This window comes from Mesoplodon densirostris, chromosome 19 (assembly GCF_025265405.1).
Source record: "Mesoplodon densirostris isolate mMesDen1 chromosome 19, mMesDen1 primary haplotype, whole genome shotgun sequence".
Lineage (NCBI taxonomy): Eukaryota > Metazoa > Chordata > Mammalia > Artiodactyla > Ziphiidae > Mesoplodon > Mesoplodon densirostris.
In genome coordinates, this window is record NC_082679.1 from 4,477,917 (window position 1) to 4,501,399 (window position 23,483).

Genomic DNA, 23,483 nt, shown 5'->3' on the forward strand with positions numbered 1-23,483 from the left:
CCAGACAGACTATGGGTCATCTTGGAAGGTGAGAGAGGCGTCAGGGGTACGGGGTTGTCGGTTTTTATAGGGGTGGATAATTTCATAGGCTGAGTGGGAGGAGTATTCCAGCTATTTTGGGGAAGGGGTGGGGATTTCCAGGAATTGGGCCATGCCCACTTTTTGATCCTTATCAGTGTTGCAGCGGTCACGGTGCCTGTGGGTACATCATTTAGCTTGCTGATGTGTTACAGTGAGGGTATACTGTATACTGAGGCTCAAGGTCTAGTGGAAGTTGACTTGTCCACTATCTTGGAGCGATTTGGTTCCAGTCAGTTTATGTCATGGCCTCGGGCTGTGTCATTCTTTCAAAGGTTATGCCCTGCCCCCTTCCCCTCCTATTTCATTCCCCTCTTAGAGATTTTACTCCTGTATTCTTATGGGAAGCAGAGGGGTGATAGTCATCTGTAACTGCTTCAAGGCTGAGTAGGGACATTGACTCTTCCTGTCAGGGAGTAAAAATCTCTGGATGCCTGATCTAGGGGCCCAGGGGCAGGACAGCTCCTTGTTTTAAGTCAGTATGGGCTGGAATCCTCACATAGCCATACATCTTGATGTGGAACTGCTGTAACTGCTTCCATAGCCTTTCTATGATCTCCTTGATGAAGCACTTTTTCTAACAGCATCAGAGTACAAAAATATCTATCTATAAATAACAAGAGATTTTAGATGCTATCCCTTCCAAGGCAGTCTCCCAACCAGGTGTTAGAGTGCCCAAAAAGTTGTCTCAAAGAAATGGCACAGAATGTGTCCCCAGTGGTGTTGACGATGAGAGGGTGTTGGTCTAGCTTATCACTGTCCCTTCGTGGCTTGCCAGCTGAAACCGTGGAACTCAGATTTGGGACTTGAACCCACGCACCAGGAATTGAGCCCAGCCAAAACCCAGACTGGGACTTGAACCCAAGGTCTTTAAATTGAGATCACACACCTGGTCTCAGGACTCAATGAAGTTCAGGTTCTTGATGTCTCATCACAGAAAGAATTCAGTGAGAGACAAAGTGATAGGTAAGAAGTACATTTATTTAGAGAGAAACGCACTCCACAGACAGAGTGTGGGCCATCTCAGAAGGTGAGAGAGGCCCTGAAAATTTTTAATTAATGCTATAAAATAGTATATTCTTTTAAGTAGGAACGTTGAGTCAAAGACATGCACATTTAAAATTTTTGACAAATGTTGCCAAATTTCAGAAGAAACAAATATGACATCCACACATATAATTAAAATTTTCCTAGTATCACATTAAAAAAGGAAAAAGAAACAGATAGTTAATTTTAATAATATACTTTATTCAGTTCAAAATATCCAAAATATTATCATTTAAACATATAATGTAAAACTCACTAATGAGATATTTTACCTTTTTTACTTCTGAACAGTCATCAAATCTCAGTGTGTATTTTACACTTACTTTACCACCTGGCCACACTTCAAGTGCTCAAGATTGTATGTGGCTGTTTGTTACCAAACTGGATAATGGTGACCTAGAATCTTTTCCCATGCTTACTTATTGATTTAGTGCAGCAGTCAGGTAAACTCTGGTCCATAGCTCAAATCTTGACTGTGGCCCTGATTCTTGTTTGGTTTAGAGGCTGAGTGGTTTTTATTCTTAAAAGGTTGTAAAAAATAATAATAATAAAAATAAAGAGGAACATGTGGTCCAGAGCATATGTGGCCTGCAAAACCTAAAATATTATTTGGCCCTCAACAGAAAAACTCTGGTGAACCCTGGTCTGGTGTAACTGAATGCACTCAGGTTTATTCTGTTTATTTGCAATGTCAATGAGTTCAAGTTTCTTTGCTTTTGTGATGTTTCACTTTAGCCACACATACCTAGAAGAGACTGGAAGCATCTCTAGTTATCTTTGACTTCTCTTTGCATAATTGCTTTCTTCCCCCTTGGTCAGTCTCGCTAAAGGTTTGCTCATTTTGTTCATCTTCTCAAAGAACCAACTTCTGGTTCTGTTGATTCTTTGTATCATTAAAAAAATTCTCTATTTCATTTTTCTCTACTCTAATCCCTATTATTTTCTGCCTTCTGTTGCTTTTGGTTTTGTTTGTTCTTTTTTTTAGCTTCTTACCATGTAGAGTTAGTTTATTGATTTGAGATCTTTCTTCTTTTTCAGTGTAGGCATTTCCTGCCATAAACTGTCTTCTGAGCGTGCCTTTCACTGCATCCTGTAAGTTGTGGTTTGTTTTGATTTTCACTCCTATGTATCTTCTAATTTCCCTTATGATTTCTTCTTTCACCTATCTGTTGCTTAAGAGTGTGTGGTTTAATTCCCATATAGTATTCTTGTTTTCCTTCTGTTGATTTCTAGTTTCATTACATTATGGTCAGGTTTCAATCTGTGCTTTTAATCTTTTCAATTTGTTGAGATTATTTTGTGGCCTAACATAGGGTCTATCCTGGAGAATGTTCTATATATGTTCTGTTGTTGGTGGAATGGTCTGTATATGTCTGGCATCCCTCCCCCCAAATATGTTCCATGTTCCCTCATTCCCTCCCTGCCGAGGATCCAAATCCTTAACCTAACCCTAACACTAAGGTATACGTAACCCAAGGACAAAGTAACTTGAAGTGAAATGTAACCCCAACCCTGAGATAAACCAAACATAAGGCCTACGTCAACCTGATTCTGAACCCTCTGTCAGCCTTCATAAGGCACTCCTGGGCTCTAACCACACTGGCATCCCCTGTGCCACAGTTCTCCCACTGGCTGTAGCACCCACCCTAGATCTCCCAGGCCACATTCATGGATAGCATTCAAGTTCTCCAGCTCTCAGAGGCTCCCCTCCTGGACTCTCTCCTTTTCTCCAGTCTCCCAGGACCTGTCTGAGCTCAAGCCTCTCCCTCCTAATGCACCAGGCCCTCCCATGGCCATTAGCCCCGCCCCTAGCTTTTCAAACTCACTCCCATGGGCTCTAGTCCTCTCCCACCCATACGCTAAGATTCCCCACCATGGGCTCAAGTCCTTTCTCCAAGACAACCCACTTTCTTCACTCTAGGACTGACCCTCTTAAGACAGCTCAGGTCCCTCCAGAGTCTAACTGCTCCTTGAGCTTTCTCAAGGACTTGATCCTAGGCCCTGGCCCCTTCCCCAGGGCAAATCCACTTGCCTCCCTTGAGTATCACCTTCCCATCCCTGTTGAGGGACCTCCGGGATTTGGAGAGGTCCAGTGTGCTGGTTCTGTTCCTTCTTTTTTTTAATATAAATTTATTTATTATTTATTTATTTTTGGCTGCGTTGGGTCTTCGTTGCTGCACACAGGCTTTCTCTAGTTGCGATGAGCGGAGGCTACTCTTCTTTGTGATGCGTGGGCTTCTCATTGCGGTGGCTTCTCTTGTTGCGGAACATGGGCTCTAGGCACATGGGCTTCAGTAGTTGTGGCACGCGGGCTTCAGTAGTTGTCGCTCACAGGCTTAGTTGCTCCGCGGCATGTGGGATCTTCCCAGACCAGGGCTTGAACCCATGTCCCCTGCATTGGCAGGAGGATTCTTAACCACTGTGCCACCAGGGAAGCCGCTGTTCCTTCTTGAACAGGCCATGTTTGAACATCCAACAAAGACACTGGCTTATAAGCAATTTTAATGTCAGCCATTCTGGTGCGTGTCTAGTGACATCACATGATGATTTTACTTTGCATATCCTTGAGGAGTGATGACGTTTAACACATCTGCTCTTACTTATTTGCCATTTGGTGTTCTTAAGTGCTTATGCAAGTCTCCCTCCACCTTTTAATTGATTTGTTGTTTTATTATTGACTTGAAGGATTCTTTTTATCCTTTCTTTGTGAATCCTTTGTCAGGTTTATGTAAATATCTTCTCCTGGTCTTCTTGCTTTTTCACCACCTTCATGGTGTCATTTGATGATCAGAACTTTGTACTTTTGATGAAGTCCAACTTAATAACTTTTTATTTTCTGTTTAATGTCTTCTGTACACTAAGAAATGCTGCCTACCCCAATGCTTTGACAATAATCTCCTAAATTTTCTATTTTTTTTTTTTTGGCCGTGCTGCACGGCTTGTGGGATCTCAGTTCCCCAACCAGCGATCGAACCTGTGCCCTCCTGCAGTGGAAGTATGGAGTCTTAACCACTGGACCACCAGGGAATTCCCCGTATTTTCTTCTAGAAGCTTGATAGTCTTTTCTCAGCTCACTGCACCCGCAGGGGGTCTTCTTGTAAAAATTCCCTAATAGCAACGTTAATGGTGATGAGAACAACAACAACAGCTAATATTTATTGAGCTTACACAACATTTCAGATACACGTTCAAGGAGCTTACATGGACCAAACTCATTTAATCACCACAACAGCAGTATTAGGTAGGTGTGATTATCCCCATTTCACAGATAATGCACAGGGAGTAATAGCTAATTTTCTCAGTGCCTCACAGGGAGTAAAGAGGTGGGACAGTGATGGAAACAGGTAGGGGTATGTACCACGAGAAAAGCTCTCCCACATATGCTCCATTAGCAGAGTTTTACCTTAGAACAAATCTGAAATACGACAGAGACGAAATGGTATTGGAAGGTTTCTACGCATTCAGGAAACTAATCTATCCAGTAGAAAATAGTCTACCGCTGAGTCTGTTGTGATCAATAAGAAAAAGTGATTTCTCCAATTCTCCCAATTCACCTCTCATATGACTTCTGATATTCCATAAGCAGAAGAGGGACCAGTGAGGGCTTTCTTGCGTTAAGTCTTATCATGGATTTTCCTCTTGTCGTGGAAGAAATGAATGTTGAATAGAGGCCTCTGTACGCTCTTTGTACCCAAAAGGTTTCTCAGCAGCATGAATTCTCTGATGTCCTGGAGGATGGCTTACACGTTTACATGCCTTTCCACATTCCTTACACTCAGAGGGCTTCTCACCAGTATGAATTTTCTGATGCTGTGTAAGTTGATGGCCGTGACTGAAGGCCTTCCCACATTCCTTACACTCATAGGGTTTCTCCCCTGTATGAATTCGCTCATGTTTGACAAGGCTTGACCCATAAATAAAGGCCTTTCCACATTCCTTACATTTGTAAGGCGTTTCACCAGTGTGGATTCTCTCATGCTGAGTAAGGTGATAGCCACAGTTAAAGGCCTTCCCACATTCTGTACATTTATATGGCTTCTCACCCGTATGAATTCTCTCGTGTTTCACGAGACTCGAACCCCAACGGAAGGCCTTCCCGCATTCCTTACACTCGTGAGGTTTCTCACCAGTGTGAATTTTCTGATGCTGAGTGAGATAATTGACGCGAGTAAAGGCCTTCCCACATTCTTGGCACTCGTAGGGCTTCTCGCCGGTGTGAATTCTCTTATGCTGAACAAGGCTGGAACCACAAATAAAGGCCTTCCCACAGTCTTTACATTCGTAGGGTTTTTCACCACTGTGGATTCTCTTATGCTGAATTAGTTTATACACTCGGCTAAAGGTCTTCCCACAGTCTTTGCATTCATAGTCTTTCTCACCAGTGTGAAATCTCTGATGCTGAGTGAGCTCATCACCGCGTCTGAAGGCCTTCCCACAGTCTTTACATTCATAGGGCTTCTCACCCGTATGAATTCTCTTATGAATAACGAGGCTTGAACCCCACCGAAACGCTTTCCCGCAGTCCTTACATTCATAAGGTTTCTCACCAGTGTGAATTTTTTGATGTTGAGTAAGCTGATTACCCCACCGGAAGGCCTTTTTACATTCTTTACATTCATAGGGTTTCTCACCAGTGTGAATTTTCTGATGTTGAGTAAGTTGATAGCCTCGGCTAAAGGCCTTCCCACATTCCTTACATTCATAGGAATTTTCCCTGTTATGAAGTCTCTGATGTGGTCGGACAGAGGTATTTTCTCTGCAAGTGGGCGTTTTCCCACAGTTGATTTGATTGATATATCCCTCTTGTGGGGCCTGTGGTCCTTCAAACTCACCTTCACACATCCAGTCAAGGCCAAGGGATTTACTTTTTCTATTTGAGTTCTGTTTGGAAAAATTTATCTCATAAGTGCCCTTCTGTGTAGGTAAACTCTTGGTCTCATACGGTGATTCCAAATCTGAAAAAAACAAAACGAACAAAAAAACCCCCAAACCCCAACATATTTTGTTTCTTTTTAAGAAAACAAAAACAAACCTTATCACAAACTAAAACCTTCTCTAACAGAAATAAAACTTCTCCAGTGGGAAAAATATGAATCACCTAGGGCTCTTATTAAAATCTAGATTCCACGTCTAGCATCACAATACTTAATGAGGAAACACTGGAGACATCCCTGCTAAAATCAAACAAAAAAGGCACTTACTATTAGCTCTACTATTTCCTACCAGCTGAAACAATTAAGCAAAAAAAAAAAAAAAAAAAAAATTAGAGGGACAAATCTCAAAAATGAAGATGAAAAAGAGTACAATTTATAGATGTGATGACAAACCTGGAAAACCAAGAAAATCAAATATAGAACTACTGTAGGAAAATAAAAAGATACAGTTGGATAGTTGTGTGTACACACAAAAACACAAGTAATATCATTAAAAGTAATTCTGGATAAAAAGATCCAACATTCAAAAGATGTGTGTAGAATTAAATTTAATAACAAAAATTGTGAAACACTTAGAAGGAAATGTTTAGAAAAATCTGAGCATCAATAAGGATGCTAGGGGTTTCCCTGGTGGCACAGTGGTTGAGAGTCCGCCTGCCGATGCAGGGGACACGGGTTCGTGCCCTGGTCTGGGAGGATCCCACATGCCGCGGAGCAGCTGGGCCCATGAGCCTGCACGTCCGGAGCCTGTGCTCTGCAACGGGAGAGGCTGCAGCTGTGAGAGGCCTGCGTACCGCAACAACAACAACAGAAAAATAAGGATGCTAACTCTAGGGACTGTAAAACATCAAACATGTTGAAATTTATGAGTTCATTCAGATACTAAAAAATGTTAAATGGCCAACTTTGGAGCATGCTAGGAAACCAGCCCTTTGTTATTAAAAACTGATAGTTTTTTTTTCTTTAAAGAACAAAGTTTTCATCTTTCTTATCCAATATGAGCAGTTCCACTACACAACCAATTAGCAGGTGGATCAGTTTCTCTTTAAGGAATTATTTACAGTGAATAAATGATAGAATACCACCATTTTGAACCCCCAATGAAATACTGAATCTAGGTACTGAGTGTCAGTGACTGCTAACACAGCTTCAAAAGAGACATAAGCAGATATTGCTTCGTGATGGAAGAAGAGAGAACCCAGGAAGCAGTATCACCAAAAAATAGATAAAAAGGAAAAAAGCACATGAAGCTAGGATAACAACCAACTTTCAGAAACTACGAATGGCACAGGGTCCTGTTTTCTATGCCCTTGCTACTCAGTAGGGGTGAAACATGAGAAGGGAAACAAATTGAGAAGGGAATGGGGTGAAGATAAAGTTCAAGGTGGTGACTTCCTCCTCAGAGGCCTTGGGCCTGAGACCTTTGTAGGGAGCTCTGCAAACACCTCAGGGGTGCAGCTGCCCCCTGCCCAGCTGGGCCGCCTGTGGTAATGGTGGCCTTGCCCGAGCCGGGCTGGCTGGCGCTCTCCTCTGTACCACTTTAGTGTCTTTTCTCCTCAACTATCGAAGCTCTCTCCCTTGCTTCCATAAGACAACTGTGTCTGGCTTAGAAATGAGATGCCTTGCTTTCAAAAAAAGAAATACCACATGATGTAGAACTTAGGAGAAAACTGTGGGCTCAAGATTTTTTGATTGAGCTTTAGTTAGATGTGTAACAACCTAAAACTGACCTCAGGAAAAGAGAAAGGCCTGAAGGACAAACAGGAAACCAGATGGGTAGGGAAAAGGACTATTCTATTCTATTCTATTTTACATTTACTTTATTTTTTAAAAAAATGAAAAACTTTTATTTATTTTTATTTTTATTTATTTTTTGGTCTTGTGTCGAGGCTTGCGGGATCTTAGGTCCCCGACCAGGGATTGAACCCGGGCCCACAGCAGTGAAAGCGCCGAGTCCTAACCACTGGACCGCCAGGGAACTCCTGAAAAGGTCTTTATTTAAACTTCTGGAGGCAAGCAGAACCTGGCAGTTGAGAGTATGGATTCTGGGGCCAGAATTCTTAGGTTCCAGGTTTGCTTCTGCTTCCTTGATTAAGTCACTTTGTGCCCCAGTATACTCATCTACAAATTAGACGTAATAATTTCCTAGCTCATAAACTTGTGAGAATGGAACGAAACGTATTTGTACATATACACACACACCAGGCTCAGAATGTTTTCTGGTGCAGAGCAAGCACAGTATTTATTAGCCATTAATATTATGGCTGTTGTTTTGCTAATAGAAAAACAAGAAATTTCCTTACATATTTACAAGATATTATCATCCAATATTTAACTCAGAATTCATAGATTATAACTTTCAACCTCACTTCAGGTACAGTGTGTAGGGAATGCAATATGCTCAGTGTGGTTTTACACAGATTCTGTTCATTCATCCCACCTCTACATCAAACATAGAGTCTGGTTTGCTAGAGAAAATCAAGTCACTGTGTAGAGCCATTTCCCCTAAAGGTGGGTCCTCAAAGTACCACAGACAGCAATTTGGGTGTAAACATAGGCTCACAGCATGAAGCTTGGTTTCTTTGAAGATGGTCATGAAATAAAATACATACATTTATTCTAATAAATTAAATAACTCTAATCAGTCCTTTGGCCAGTAAGGAAGAGAGGTGATTATAGGAGGGGCCAGACAGAGGTGGGAAGATCACTGCTGGATGAGGAGGTGAAGGGGCATACATAACGCCCATTTCCAACTGGACAAAGCTCAAAACATCCCTTGGGTGCAGGAAGAAAGAAATTCAACTAGTATCTTGAAAGGTGGTCCTGAAAGGAGAGGGCTGACTGTGCAGAGAGCAGAGTCCAGATTATCTGAGGCAGGCAACTTACCCAGCGAGACCAAGTTACTGTAGTTCTCCAACATCACGTCCCAGTACAGGTCTCTCTGCGTAGAGTCCAGACATGCCCACTCCTCCTGAGAGAAGTCTATGGCTACATCGGAGAATGTCACCAAACCCTGGAAACGCAAACCCACACGTCCCTGATGAAATGAAAGCACAGTTTCCAGATGGAGGAGCGGGGAGGAAGGGCTACGCTCCGTGCAGGGGTGGATACAGCGAGTAGATTAAAAGCCTGTGATATGGGGAGGGGCCAGTGAGGACAAGACTGTGGCTGAAGCCCCTCCTGCTGCAGGGGAAACCACCTACACCCTGGGGAATTCTTTTTTTTTTTTTTTTTTTTTAAATTTTATTTTTGGCTGTGTTGGGTCTTTGTTGCTGCGTGCAGGCTTTCCTCTGGTTGCGGCAAGTGGGGGCTACTCTTCGTTGTGGTGCACAGGCTTCTTATTGCAGTGGCTTCTCTTGCTGCAGAGCACGGGCTCTAGGCGCACGGGCTCAGTAGTTGTGGCGCACGGGTTCAGTAGTTGTGGCGCACGGGTTCAGTAGTTGTGGCGCACGGGCTTCGTTGCTCCGGAGCATGTGGGATCTTCCCAGACCAGGGCTCGAACCCGTGTCTCCTGCCTTGGCAGGCGGATTCTTAACCACTGCACCACCAGGGAAGCCCCTGGGGAATTCTTAATCATGCCAACCTGTCAGGAAATGGATAAACCAATCCCAGTTTTCCTCCGCTGCACAAGCACAGAGCCTGCTAACGGGCCAGTCTCATGAATTCTCAGCAAGCATGGATTCCTACAGCATCCTTTTCTCTTTAAGGAGAAAGAAAAAAAATGCCTGGGGTTTACTTCCCAAATGTAATATAAGATCTTTTATCTTAGAAAATTGGGTTTGCATGTTTGAATGTTTTCAAGTCTCGGGTTCGTCATTTTGCCAGGTTATCTTTTAAGCAGTCCACCTTTGTAATGACAAAAGCATTTTTTTATTCCATCATAGGGAAGGATTAGATTTAATTATGACAGTTACACATTTAGGTTGAGCAAAATGTCTATAAAGTTTCCCCAATTCCAAGAGTATGTGATCATTTATTACTCTTGTATGAAATGACCTTCTTACCTGTCACCATCTGCTAGCCTTGCCTTTTCTTTGTTCCTGATTTAAAGGAAACTGGTATCAAATGATTCAGGAGCATACAGACAGGTCTGTGCAAAACAAAATTTACCTCCTGGGTCCCCTGGTAGGAACATGATCTCTGAGTCCACAGGCCCTAATCACAGCTCTACGCAATTCTAAAAGCTTTGTAAAGTGTGAGCTTTCACTACACACTAAGACTGAGACCAAAGAATATGAACGTTCTCTCTTCTCTGCCTGGGAAAAAGATCAGTGGAGATGAGTGAGGAATTCTAGTTTTCTCGTGTGGTCAAATGGGACCAATGTCTCCAACTCATCAAATCGTAGACTTGACTCAAATATTTCTCCCAAGGTAGTTTCTGCTTCCATTGTTCCAATTACTCTTGACAAAAAAGTGAGTACATAAGAGATACTGAGTGACTAGCTCAAGGGTTAAGTGAACATTAGTCACAGAGGTGGGCAACAGGCTATATGGCATTATTATTTACCGGAACAGGAAGAGCTGGGAAGTAGGTACTTGGATGGGACTCCCTTGGGCAGGAGGCTTCATGGTATTTCAAAGAGGTCTCCACAGGAGCTAAATATCACAATTCAAGAAGGAAAGAGAAAAACATACTTACGTGGGCCATGGTTTTAGAATTCAAGAACTGATCGGTCCTCTTGGGGTCTCCTTTACTGAAGACACAAAATCCAGAGAAGCCAGATCTAGACAAGGAAAAAGAGGCATTAAAATAAGTGCACCTTGGTCCCCAAATGACTTAATACAACCTTTTCACTCCTCCTTCTTTTCTTCCAAAGAACGCTCATCTTCTTCCCCCACAAGGCCCCCCACATAAACACAACACGTCTGGAGAAGATTAAAAGGATTCTGGAAAAAAACAAAACAAGTTTTCCCTGAAACCCCAGGAAACCCAGCTGCACAGACAGGACAGAGGAACTTTTATTTTTTGTCTTGAAGTCAGATCCAGACATTTCAGTGGGAGGATTCCTGGCCAGCTCCCTGTTGGGGGAATATGGATTAAGAATTTGGCCTTGGGGCTTCCCTGGTGGCGCAGTGGTTGAGAGTCCGCCTGCCGATGCAGGGGACGCAGGTTTGTGCCCTGGTCCGGGAGGATCCCACATGCCGTGGAGCGGCTGGGCCCGTAAGCCATGGCTGCTGAGCCTGCGCGTCCGGAGCCTGTGCTCCTCAACGGGAGAGGCCACAACAGTGAGAGGCCCGCGTACCGCAAAAAAAAAAAAAAAAAAAAAAGAATTTGGCCTTGACCAAAGAGAGGTGTGGCCTTTGCCCTCAGCTTCTGAGAGGTAACCTACGTCATACCTGACAGGAATGTCTTTGTTTTGGGTAGGGGCAGGCTGCACTGCATCTCATGGTGGAAGCCGGCCACACCAGAAAGACCAACCAGGTGATGGGTGGGGTTGGGGGAACTCTGGGTCATGGGCTGTCAGTTGACTTGGAGACTGAGATGAACATCCGGACAACAAATCAATCAATCATCATGCCTACATGATCAATCAATCTTGCCCACATGTTGAAGCCCCAGATGAAAACTCTGGACACTGAAGCTCAGGTATGCTTCCCTGGTTGGTAATACCCTGAGCATACTGTCACACATTGATGTCGGCAGAATAACAGGTTCTGACTTCACAGGCAGAAGACACTGGAAGACCCAGGACAGGAACCCTCCTGGACCTCACCTTGTGCACCTGTTTCCTTGTCTGATGTTAACCTTTATTCTTTCCCTGTCATTAACTGTATCTGGGAGTACAACAGCTCTCAGTGAGTTCTTCCTTCTAGTCCTGAATTATGAAACCTGAGGGTGGTTTTGGGAAACTCCTGAACTTGCAGTTGGTGTGAGAACTGAGGGGGGTCTGGTGTGGAGACTGCACCCTCAAACCTCACTGTCTGAAGTTGGCTAACTCTGGACAGAGGGACGGTGACCTGGACTGAGACTGGGTGTGTTTAGGGAGCTCAGTCTCACTCTGGGCACATCCTGCTCTCTTTGGGCACACCATCCAGGGTGGGGAGAGGCTGCATCGTGCACACTCGAGCTCTTCTGGCCTCTAGACAGTGTGATGTCAGTCAAGACTTGGCAGGTGGACAGTGTGGAGAAGGGACTGCCCAGGTAGCGTCTGGCATTCTGAATCCAGGAAAGCTGGCTGCATAAGTACATGCAGAATATCAGTGTAAAAATGTATTAGGGGACTTCCCTGGTGGCCCAGTGGTTGGGACTCCACACTTCCCATGCAGGGGGTGCAGATTTGATCCCTGGTCGGGGAACTAGGATCCCACATGCCGCACAGTGTGGCCAAACAATGTTTAAAAAAAGTATTAGTGGGCTATTAAATGCTAAGTTGGAAGAAATACTTAAAGACATGAAAGATGTTTTAGGTATATTGTCAGTAGGAAAGATGTTACAATAATACATTTGTAAAAATTCTAAATATAGATATAGATACATACTCATATGTATAACATGATAAAGATATCTATATCTATATAGATATATACACACATACAAGATGTATGAATACACATAGAGACACACACATACACAAAAACCCAGGAGACAGCAACAGAAAGAGATGTAAACACAGAAATAGAGAAATAGAAAAAGCCTAGAAAGATACATCCCATGTGCAGAAAAGAGCCACAGAGTGGCTCTGAAACCGCTAATCTTAGGCCTGCTTGCAAGACTGGGCCCTTGGCTGGCTTTCCAGTGTGTTCCAACCATTCCCTGACTGGTAAGTGGCTCACTGTTCTTAAATTGCTTTTGTACAAGCCATGTGGTTTACAGTGAACACGAACCTTCCTCCGAGAGCCTGGAATCTGGGTGTGTGCTGGGCAGAGGGTGCCTATGTGACAGACTCCCCCATAAAAACCCTGGACTCCTGGGCTCAGGCGAGCTGCTCTGGTAGACAACACTGCATATGTGTAGCTATAACTCGTTGCTAGAGGAATTAAGCATGTCCTGTGTGACCGCACCGGGAGAGGACTCTCGGAAGCTTGGGTCTGCTTTCCTCCGATGTTGCCTAGGTGTCTTTCCCTTTGCTGATTTTGCTGTATATCCTTTCACTAACAAATCTTAGCCATGAGGAGAATGATATATTGAATCATTATCTAGAGAATCACTGAGCCTGGTGGTGGTCTTGGTGACCCTGACACACCCTTTGACCTTGATTTTCTTCTTTTTAAGTATACCTTGTTAAGTGTTTTAACAACAGTCATGCATTGGCTTAACGTATATAAATGTGTGTGCATTTATTTATTTTAAAGTTATTAAGAGAGTTAGATTCTCAAGGGATAAAGTTCCACTCTCTTTTTTAAACAGACTCCTCTGGAACTTGCCGAAAAGGCTCAGAATATATTATCTTTGGATTATTTTACTGAATAACTTCTCTTAGTTTCCTTTCACTACCTAATACCTAAACCAACTCTTTGATGTCTAAATATGCCCACATGTGCTGGAGTACTGACGGGAAAAAAATGACTACAATGCCAAGTGATGGCCTGTAGATACTGACAGTTATCTTGACACTGCTTACTTTTATGTCTTGATGCAAGGGTGAATTTTGCTTTTGAACTTGTCCTTTCAGCCAGTGTCCTGTAGATAACTGCTAAATCACCTGACCCCGCTAGTCTTCACTTTGCATCCAACACTATTAGAAAAAAGTATGTAAGGCATAAAACTTAGAAAATAAATTTCATTTATCTCTACGTAGATATCTCTACTGTGCATTCAGAATTACTTGGTCGTGACCTGACATCAGCAGCTATAGTGAGAATGATACCCCCTTCCCGGCACTTCTCAGGCCACATCACCTGGAATTCTCCACAGGCCTTGGCCACAGGCCGTCTTGTACTTCTCTATTCAGTTTCCCTTCCTTGCTGGACTACAAGTAATGTACAGGTAACAATGCCTTTTAGTCATCTGTCATTCTAAGTACTATTGTAGGCGCTTAACAGAAGTATGACTTTGACTCAAAAATTCCACTTTTTGGAATTTATCCCAAGGAAATAGCTATACTAGTACACAAATATATGCACAAGAATGTTCAGAGAATTTTTTTTTTTTTTTTTGGCCGCACGGTGCAGCATGTGGGAACTTAGTTCCCCGACCAGGGATCGAACCTGAGCCCCCTGCAGTAGAAGCACGGAGTCTTAATCACTGGACCACCAGGGAAGACCCCAGAGAATTTTTTTTATTGGATAGTTTTTTTTTAAATTGAGATAACTGTACATTCAACATGCAGATGGAAGCAATTACACAGAGGGATCCTGTGTTCCTTTATCCAGTTTACCCCAAGGGCAATACACTGCAAACCTATAGTACAATATACAATACACAGCCGGGACCTTGACATCGATACAATCCATCAGTTTTATTCAGATTTTCCAGAGGATCATTTTAACAAATGAAAAAAGTAGAAATATAAATATCTCCCAGTAGAGGATAGATTAAATCGATTGCAGTCTGTTACAATGGCATACTATACATTTACCAATAATGATATTGACTTGCATTAATTGAGAAAAAAATTTAAGATGAATTACCCAGTGGAGAAGGTATGTTTAAAAAGGTACTGGTGATTTGGGACAAGAGGTCTTCATGAATTTGAGAACAAGGCTCTGTGGTCTGACTTTTAGGATATGGATCTTTGCTCTGACAGTTACTAACTTTACAGTATCTATTTTCTGACAGGTAAGACTGGGATAAAAATCGTACCTACCAGGTATGACTTTCTCAACTACTAAGAAGATAATCTACATAAAACACAAAAACATGTAACAATTATTTAATACAAGTTAGCTGTTATGGTTTAAGATCAATAACATAACACATCCCTTAATTCGTTTTTATAAAACAAACTCAAGCCTGCTGTTTCCCGTTTTTCTTATGCTAAAATATGTATTTCTCAAAACTGCTGTTTATATAATCAATGCTAACTAAAAACTTTCAAGATCCTCTTAAAAATGAAAGTCTTTCCAATTAACAACATAAGCAAAAAAAGATTCTAAGACAGATAATGAGGAAATGTTCCCTTGCCACCAGCAAAGAGAGGGACAGACATGATTTCTGTACCCAGTTCCAGCTCAAAGAATCTAAACTGAGAAGATGCCAAACTGAGAACATTAGTAAGTGGTTGAATCTTGTCTTCTATGTGACATGGGAGATTCAGGTGAACATTTTAAACCTGTCATCTCTTTTTCACATATCTGCCCATGGAAATGTTACTTGTGCAGGCCATATTTATTATGTATCAGTGATCACTGTCATGTTCTGTGAAAGCAATACTCAACTCCTAGAAAATCTAATTTTGAAAGTCTGTCTTTCTTGATAATTTGTTGCCATGGGATTAGTTTCAAATGGTGCCTCTCTAATCCTTTAAGGTGTAAATATGTGAGAGATTCTTTTCAAAGCAAGAACGGGATCACTGGGCACACCTCTCCCCTCTCCTCATGCACAAAGGTAGAATGTGACCCTTAGCTGAGGTGGATTCCTTTTACAAACTACGATTTGGAAAGTCTTGGGCTCACTTACAGACCAATTAGCAGGATTCAGTGTTCCAGAAAGAAAACACACACATATGCTTAGAGGGGGAGGGGAGGACTGGAAACATACCTACCAAAATATCAACAGTAATTATCCCTGGAAGGTACAGTAATGGGTAGTCTTCTGTTTCTTCTTTATAAGTGCTTTAGAGGATTAACATTTTTTTCAGCAGGCCTGCATTAATCCCATTATAAGAAATATACCTTAAGATAGTCCCAAATTAAAAAAAAATTAACAAAGAAAAGGACTACAGTTATGAGGGGGCAGGTATGTTGCAGCCATTAAGTGAACTTTGAATAGATAGGTCTGTGGTAGGCAAAAGAACAGTCTCCCAAAGATGTCCATGTCCTAATCCTGGAACCTGTGAATATGTTACATTACACAGCAAAAGGGAGTTAGATTGCAGAGGGACTTAAAGTCCCGAATCATCTGACCTTAAAATAGGGAGACTATCCTGAATTATGCCAGGTGGGCCCAGTGTAATCACGAGGGTCCTCAAAAGTAAGTAAGGGGGATGAAAGAGGAGAGAGAGAAGTGAGGACAGAAACAGAGGCGGAGTGACTAGGTTCTAGTACTTGGGGTTTTGAAATATGCAGCTGTCACTCAGGGTGACACAGTCTTTGAAAAAAAGGAATAACTTTACAGTGGAGGAAACTGACAAACACTGCCTAAGCCAGATGATCAATTTCAACCTCACCAATCATAAATCTCGTTGATAGTATGTCTTCTTGCTACGATGTGATGAAAGTGTTAATTTACTGCTGTGATCTTCCACCCCAAAACCCATAAACCGAGTCTAATCATGAGGAAAACATCACATTCCAATAGAGAGGCATCCTACAAAATACCTGACCAGTACCACTTAAAAATGTCACAGTCATCAGAAACAATGGAAGTCAGAAATGGGCACAGCCAAGAGGACCTTAAGGAAACATGACAACGAAATGTAATGTGGTGTCCTGGATGGGATCCTGGAACAGATGAAAACTATTATGTAAAAAGTAAGGAAATGTGAATAAAGCAAAGACATCAGTTAATGATAATGGTTCAGAATTGAGTTGTTAATAATAGAAGAAACTGGGTGCAGGGTACCTGGGAATTCTCTGTATTATCTTTGCAATTTTTCTTTAAGACCATTCTAAAAAATAAAATCTATTAAAGAAGAACAATATGCAACCATATGTAGCCCACAAAGCATGAAATATTTAATATGTGACCCTTTAGAGAAAAAGTTTGCCAAACCCTGCTCTGGATCCAAAACTCGTAATCAGCATCAAACCATACTGCTTCTCACAGTTCATACAAAGATATAACCGAAACATATTGAAACTGTCAGACCTCAAATAAGACCTGGCTAATACAACAAATTTCTATTTATTGATTACTGAAAAAAAACTATCCTTGCCTTTGATGACAAAGACCTTTGCTCAAACCCCACTCTTAAAAGCCTCACAAAGCTGATAACTTAGTCATTAACTGACTAAAACAATCAAACCTTCTCCTTTCTTGCTGTGCTCTGAAAGTCAGCCCTGTGGAAAAGACCAAAGATAGCTAGCCTTTGATTCCACCTAAAAATTTAATATCCCCCTTACCAAATCACACACTAAAAGTGCTAACATTAACCTCCCAGTAGTATTCTTCGATCCTAGCGGAGTCTTAGAAGACGACACAGGAGGATGTGAACAATTTGCTTATTGAATATGTGAGTACTCATTGGAGAGGGTTGGTCAATGGGGAATACACATTCACGACTCTTGTCACACCTCTTGGGAAGAAATTACTGGGTCAAGTCACTATTAAAGAGGACATTTCGGGGCAAGGAAAGCAAATATTCTTAAGTGCTATAAACACAAATCATTTACTGAACAAGAAGGTAACTCATCTGAACCTTGATATCAAGATGTGTGATGATGATTCTTTCTCCTTGGGATGCTTTTTCTGGGGGACAGCTGGCCTGGAGGAAAGAGAGGTCAGAGTGAGACATTAGGACTTTTCTGGAGCACAGACTACATCCGAAAATGCCCTCCGAGGCCACACCTGTTCCCATGTCTTATCTAAAACCAATCAGAAATAAGAGGGCACCCACATCTGAGTATTTCAGAGATTCTTGGAACTAGACTCTAGTAATTGGGGTACCCCCACCTCCTAGGTCAGGGACCTCTCCTTTCCAAAAAAGAATCTTATTCCGGAGGCCCTTCCATTGTGTCATTCAGGTAGCCTGAATTTTAGATGGAGAGCACCTCTAGCTCTAAATCTGCCATCTCATGACCATGTCTGTGCCATTCTTGTCATTTTCACTACAGCATTCAGGCTCTGACTTTCCTTTGGGGCCACTGTGCCCAAACAAGTACCCGCATGGTTGGAACGTGAAGGGAGAGGAAGCAGCAGAGACATCAGAGCTACACACTCAATCCGGGGCCACACACCCAAGCACAGTCCTGCACCTGTCACAGCTGAACAATCGCATACAGCTCGGCTCTGTCACACCGGCTGACGCCCACGCCAGAGACATGGTACACGGCTGCGCCAACCCCACAGAAACGCAACGGCACATCTCATAGCCTCGGGGACACATCTGGGCCCCGCCACCCCCGCACAGCCCACACGCATGTAACTCACACAGAGCACAGTGGAGGAGGCACAGCCCGGCCGCGTCACCGCTACAGATGCTCACACGTACGGGACGCACACAAACCGGGAGGGGGCCGCGTCTCGTCTCCCCCTACACACACTCACGCGCAAGTGCGTCACAACCACAGGGACCGGGCCTGTCTCCCTCACCGACGCCCACGCGCACATCTCAGTCTGTAGACATGGCCGAGCCCCTGATCACACACGCAGGGACACACACACACACACACGATCGCACTTCCTCCGCAGCGCTCCCGAAGCCAGAGGCCAAGGCTCCGTTTCGGGCCTCTTCTCCTTCTCCCTCATCGCCATCGCTCGCCGTATTCCGCTCTGTTTTCCTCCTGGGATGCTAATTACTCACCGCTTGGGGCCCAACAACCGACGGCGTCGGGAGGGAGCGCCGGCGTTGAGGTTAACTCCGGACAGGGTCACCGGGAAACTAGAGCTTGAATAAAAATCCTTCTCGCAGAAAGCACATCTCCCAGATGCAACTCCCCGAGCTGCTAATAGGGCCGTGCCCCAGAGCCCTCTGGGAAGCGTAGTCCAGAAACCCGGGAATCGGCGGAGATGAAAACGCACGGCCTCTCTTTCCCAGCATGCAACTCCACAACGGCACTAATAGAGCTGTGCCTCAGAGACTTCTGGGAAATGTAGTTCGCATCTCAGGTAATACACAGGCCTTCGGAAGGCTTCTCTCCCTGCCTCTAGAGGAGCTGTGACGTGGGAGGGAGCGTATTTCAGAGTCGCAGAATTTGTAAATGCTGGGAGACCTACCAGCCGTTCAGATTTCTTTTCTTTTTAAAATTATTATTATTATTATTATTTTAACGGGAGAAAAGCATACAAATTTTATTAAATTTTTACATGTACGTGAGAGCTTTCAGAAGAGAATGAAGCCCTGAAGAATAAACCAGAGCAGGAAGCTTTTATACCTTTTAGACAAAGAAAGGATAAATTTGTGAAGTACTGACAGTGCAATGGGCTAGTGATAGTCCAATTAGGGCCTGGTAATCCTTATCTACATTTAATGAGGTTTGTTTGCAGATTCCTCTGGCGCCATCTGTGGACTGGTAAGAGCCTATCTCCATTAAAAGAAGAATTTATTTCCTGCCTTTGGACAGAGAAGGGGGATCTTTCTGTATGTTTACCGCTTCTTCTTCTTCTTCTTTTTTTTTTTTTTTTTTTGCGGTACGCGGGCCTCTCACTGTTGTGGCCCCTCCCGTTGCGGATCACAGGCTCCGGACGCGCAGGCTCAGTGGCCATGGCTCACGGGCCCAGCCGCTCCGTGGCATGTGGGATCTTCCGGGATCGGGGCACGAACCCGTGTCCCCTGCATCGGCAGGCGGACTCTCAACCACTGCGCCACCAGGGAAGCCCTGTTTACCGCTTCTTAATTGCCTTCAGCTCAAAATAATTTTTATGTCAAAGAGGCATATTTTAGGCTGATATACCTGGTTTCCATCAATTATGATACAGGCATTGCTTGCAATAAGGAAGGCCATGAAATCTTTCAGTAAGTGTTCTCTTTTTGTATATCATGCTGTTTTATACTGTTTATGTATTAGTTTAATTTAGGTCTATTTGCTGTGAGTCAGTAATACTCATATTTACTTTCTAAGGTGCCTACGAATTTTGTGCTAAGATCTCATCCCATGTTATTAACACCTCTACTATGAAAGAGCTCAGTTTCTGTGCTGGGGGTTTACCTGCCTCCCATAAGTTATTTATTTATTTTTTTTTTTCTTTTTGCGGTATGTGGGCCTCTCACTGTTGTGGCCTCTCCCGTTGCGGAGCACAGGCTCCGGATGCGCAGGCCCAGCGGCCATGGCTCACGGGCCCAGCCGCTCCGCGGCATATGGGATCCTCCCAGACCGGGGCACGAACCCGTATCCCCTGCATCGGCAGGCGGACTCTTAACCACTGCGCCACCAGGGAGGCCCAGGTTATTTTTGTTGTTGTTGTTTTTCAAACAGGTTTTATTGGTCTTCTAATGGGACCAAGTGAAACACAGAGACATTTAACATAAACCAATACTCTCAATTGTTTATGCATTTTTGTGTAGGGATAACATTTCCCTAGATTATTCTAATCTTTTCTCTATTTTTTATTCTAGTTGATTTACATATTATATTAATTTCAGATGTACAACATAGTGATATAATATTTTTATAGATTATACTCCATTTAAAGTTATTAAAATATTGGCTATATTCCCTGTGCTGTACAATATATCTTTGTATCTTATATGTTTTAAACATGGCAGTTTGTACCTCTTAATCCACAACCCTTATCTTGCCCCTGCCCCAGTACTCCTCCCACTGATAACCGCTAGTTTGTTCTTTCTATATGTGTCTGTTTCCATTTTGTTATATTTATTCATTTGTTTTCTTATTTAGATTCCACATGTAAGTGATAGCATACAGTGTTTGTCTTTCTCTGTTTGACTTATTTCACTAAGCATAATACCATCCAGGTCTATCCATGTTGTTGCAAAAAGCTAAAATTTCATCTTTTTTTATGGCTGAGTAATATTCCATTGAATATATAAACCACATCTTGTTTATCCATTTATCCGTGGATAGACACATAGAGTTGCTTCCATATCTTGGCTGTTGTAAATCATGCTGCTATGAATATTGGGGTGCATGTATCTTTTTGAATTAGTGTTTTTGTTTTCTTTAGATATATACCCAGGAGTGGAATTGCTGGATCATAGGGTAGTTCTATTTTTAGTTTTCTGGGGAACCTCCATACTGTTTTCCATAATGGCTACATACATCAGTTTACATTCACATCAGCTGTGTACTAGAGTTCCCTGTTCCCCATACCTTGGCAACATTTGCTGTTTGTGGTCTTTTTGACCATAGTCATTCTGACAGGTGTAAGGTGATATCTCACTGTAGTTTTGATTTGCATTTCCCTGATGATTGGCAATGTTGAGCATCTTTTCATGTGCCTTTTGGCCATCTGTAGGTCTTCTTTGGAAAAATGTCTATTCAGGTCTTCTGCCCATTTTTTAATTGAGTTCTTGTTTTTGATATTGAGTTGTATGAGCTGTTAATATATTTTGGATATTAACCCCTTTTCAGACATATCATTTGCAAATATTTTGTCCCATTCAGTAGGTTGTCTTTTCATTCTGTTGATGTTTTCCTTTGCTGTGCAAAGCTTTTAAGTTTAATTAGGTCTCATTTCTTTATTTTTGTTTTTCTTTCCTTTGCTGGAAGAGACAGACCCCCCAAAAATATTGCTACAACTTATGTCAAAGAGTGTTCTATGTTTTATTCCAGGAGTTTTACGGTTTCTGGTCTTACATTTAGGTCTTTAATCCATTTTGAGTTTATTTTTGTATATGGTGTGATCAAATGTTCTAATTTCATTCTTTTACATATATAGATGTCCAGTTTTCCTAATACCACTTATTGAAGAGACTGTCTTTTCCCTATTGTATATTGTTGCCTCCTGTGTCATAGGTTAATTGACCATATATGCATGGGATTGTTTCTGGGCTGTCTATTCTATTCCATTTATCTATGTGTCTGTTTTTGTGCCAGTATCATACTGTTTTTTTTTTTTTTTTTGGCTGCATTGGGTCTTCGTTGCCATGCGCGGGCTTTCTCTAGTTGTGGTGAGCAGAGGCTACTTTTCATTGCAGTGTGTGTGCTCATTGTGGTGGCTTCTCTTTTTGCAGAGCACGGGCTCTAGGCTCATGGGCTTCAGTAGTTGTGGCACGTGAGCTCAGTAGTTGTGGCTTGTGGGCTCTAGAGTGCAGGCTCAGTAGTTTTGTAGATTGTAAATTTGTAGATTGCTTTAGGTTGTATGGCTATTTTAACAGTATTCTTCCAATCCATGAATACTGGATATCTTTCCATTTCTTTGTATCATTTTCAATTTCCTTCACTAGTGTTTTATAGTTTTTAGAATGTAGGTCTTTCACTTCCTTGGTTAAGTTTATTCCTAGATATTTTATTCTTTTTGTTGTGATTTTAAATGGGATTTTTTTTACTTTAGCTTTCTGATAGTTCATTATTAGTGTATAGAAAAGCAATAGATTTCTGCATATTAATCTTGTATCCTGCAACTTGCTGAATTCATTTATTAGTTCTAAGTGTGGGTAGAGACTTTAGGGTTTTCTATATAAAGTATCATGTCATCTGCAAATAGTGACAGTTGAACCATCCTCGTGACCCTGGAAGAAATTCAACTGGGTTTTGGTGTATGATCCTTTCAATATATTGTTGGATTCGAGTTTGCTAATATTTTGTTGAGGATTTTTGCATCTATATTCATTATAGATATTGACCTATATTTTCTGTGGCTTAGCATGTGATCTGTTCTGGAGAACGTTTCATATATACTTGAAAATAATGTATATTCTGCTGTTTTTGGATGTAATGTCCTGTAATATATCTACTAAGTCCAACTGGTGTATTTTGTCATTTAAGGCCATTGTTGCCTTATTGATTTTCTTTTCTTTTCTTTTTTTCTAAATTTAAATGATACATTTATTGAGCTGTGCCTTTCCTACCACACTGGATTAAATAAACTTGTCAAGAAGTACGGTTTTTGTCACCTTCTGGGACATTTAGTAATTTGCTGTTCTTTCTTCTATGTACCTCTGTTAGTATGTATGGCCAACTGGACACCTGTAACAGGTAGGTCTCATGTTATTAGATACACAGGTAAGGAAAGTTATATTCATTATGTCCTTGGTTCAAAGCAACAGGCGCTCCCTAGCATGTAAATCTTTGCAGAATCAAGTGTCTAATATTTTATATATACATATTAAAAAAGAAGCAAAGGCACTAGACTACTTGGATTAAACATTCTGTCCAAAGGGATAATACCAGGCTTTGCTTTTCCTCATCTGTAGTAAGTTTCAGGTCCTTGACAGAAACAATGTCTGCTTACATCCTCTGTTCAAGAATTTTTGACCACACTGAATTGGAAGATGTAAGTAGTGTCTCTCACTGGGGCACAGGGCAGAATAATTGCCTAACTAATATAATAAAGATAATGACTCCCTCTGATCAAATATTGGGCAGGATTGCTTGCAACTCATTTTAAGAGATTGGGGTATCTTGAACTAAGGAATCCTCGGCTGTGATCCAAACCTCTCCCATGCGCAGCATCCACCTGGATCTCTTTGCATCACCCTGTGGAATTCAGGGTGAACAAGGTGAACATAGATAATCATGAAACTCTAGCTGCCTGTTATGTCA

The 23,483-nt window shown here is 42.2% G+C and overlaps 1 protein-coding gene across 3 annotated transcripts; it reads right to left on the reverse strand.

Moving 5' to 3' along the window:
- Positions 1–1,305: 1,305 nt before the first annotated feature.
- Positions 1,306–18,780, reverse strand: ZNF331 (zinc finger protein 331). Of its 3 annotated transcripts, XM_060085276.1 has the most exons (5): positions 18,623–18,780; positions 17,519–17,584; positions 10,699–10,783; positions 8,946–9,072; positions 1,306–6,080 (listed from the first exon to the last, which is right to left on the reverse strand). In XM_060085276.1, the coding sequence occupies exons 3-5, from the start codon at positions 10,705–10,707 to the stop codon at positions 4,750–4,752; spliced, it is 1,467 nt and encodes a 488-aa protein (XP_059941259.1). In that variant the 5' UTR covers positions 10,708–10,783; positions 17,519–17,584; positions 18,623–18,780; the 3' UTR covers positions 1,306–4,749. The 3 variants fall into 3 exon arrangements, with proteins under 3 accessions (XP_059941259.1, XP_059941260.1, XP_059941261.1); XM_060085277.1 differs by lacking the exons at positions 17,519–17,584; positions 18,623–18,780 and adding an exon at positions 13,622–13,679; XM_060085278.1 differs by lacking the exons at positions 10,699–10,783; positions 17,519–17,584; positions 18,623–18,780 and having other exon boundaries at positions 1,306–6,006; positions 8,946–8,995.
- Between the last annotated feature and the right edge of the window lie 4,703 nt (positions 18,781–23,483).

Excerpts from the sequence above, each read along its gene's own strand:
- ZNF331 (XM_060085276.1), bottom strand. Across the intron at positions 6,081-8,945 it reads CAGTAACTTGGTCTCGCTGG|ATTTGGAATCACCGTATGAG; the intron begins GTAAGTTGCCTG and ends TGTTTTTTTCAG.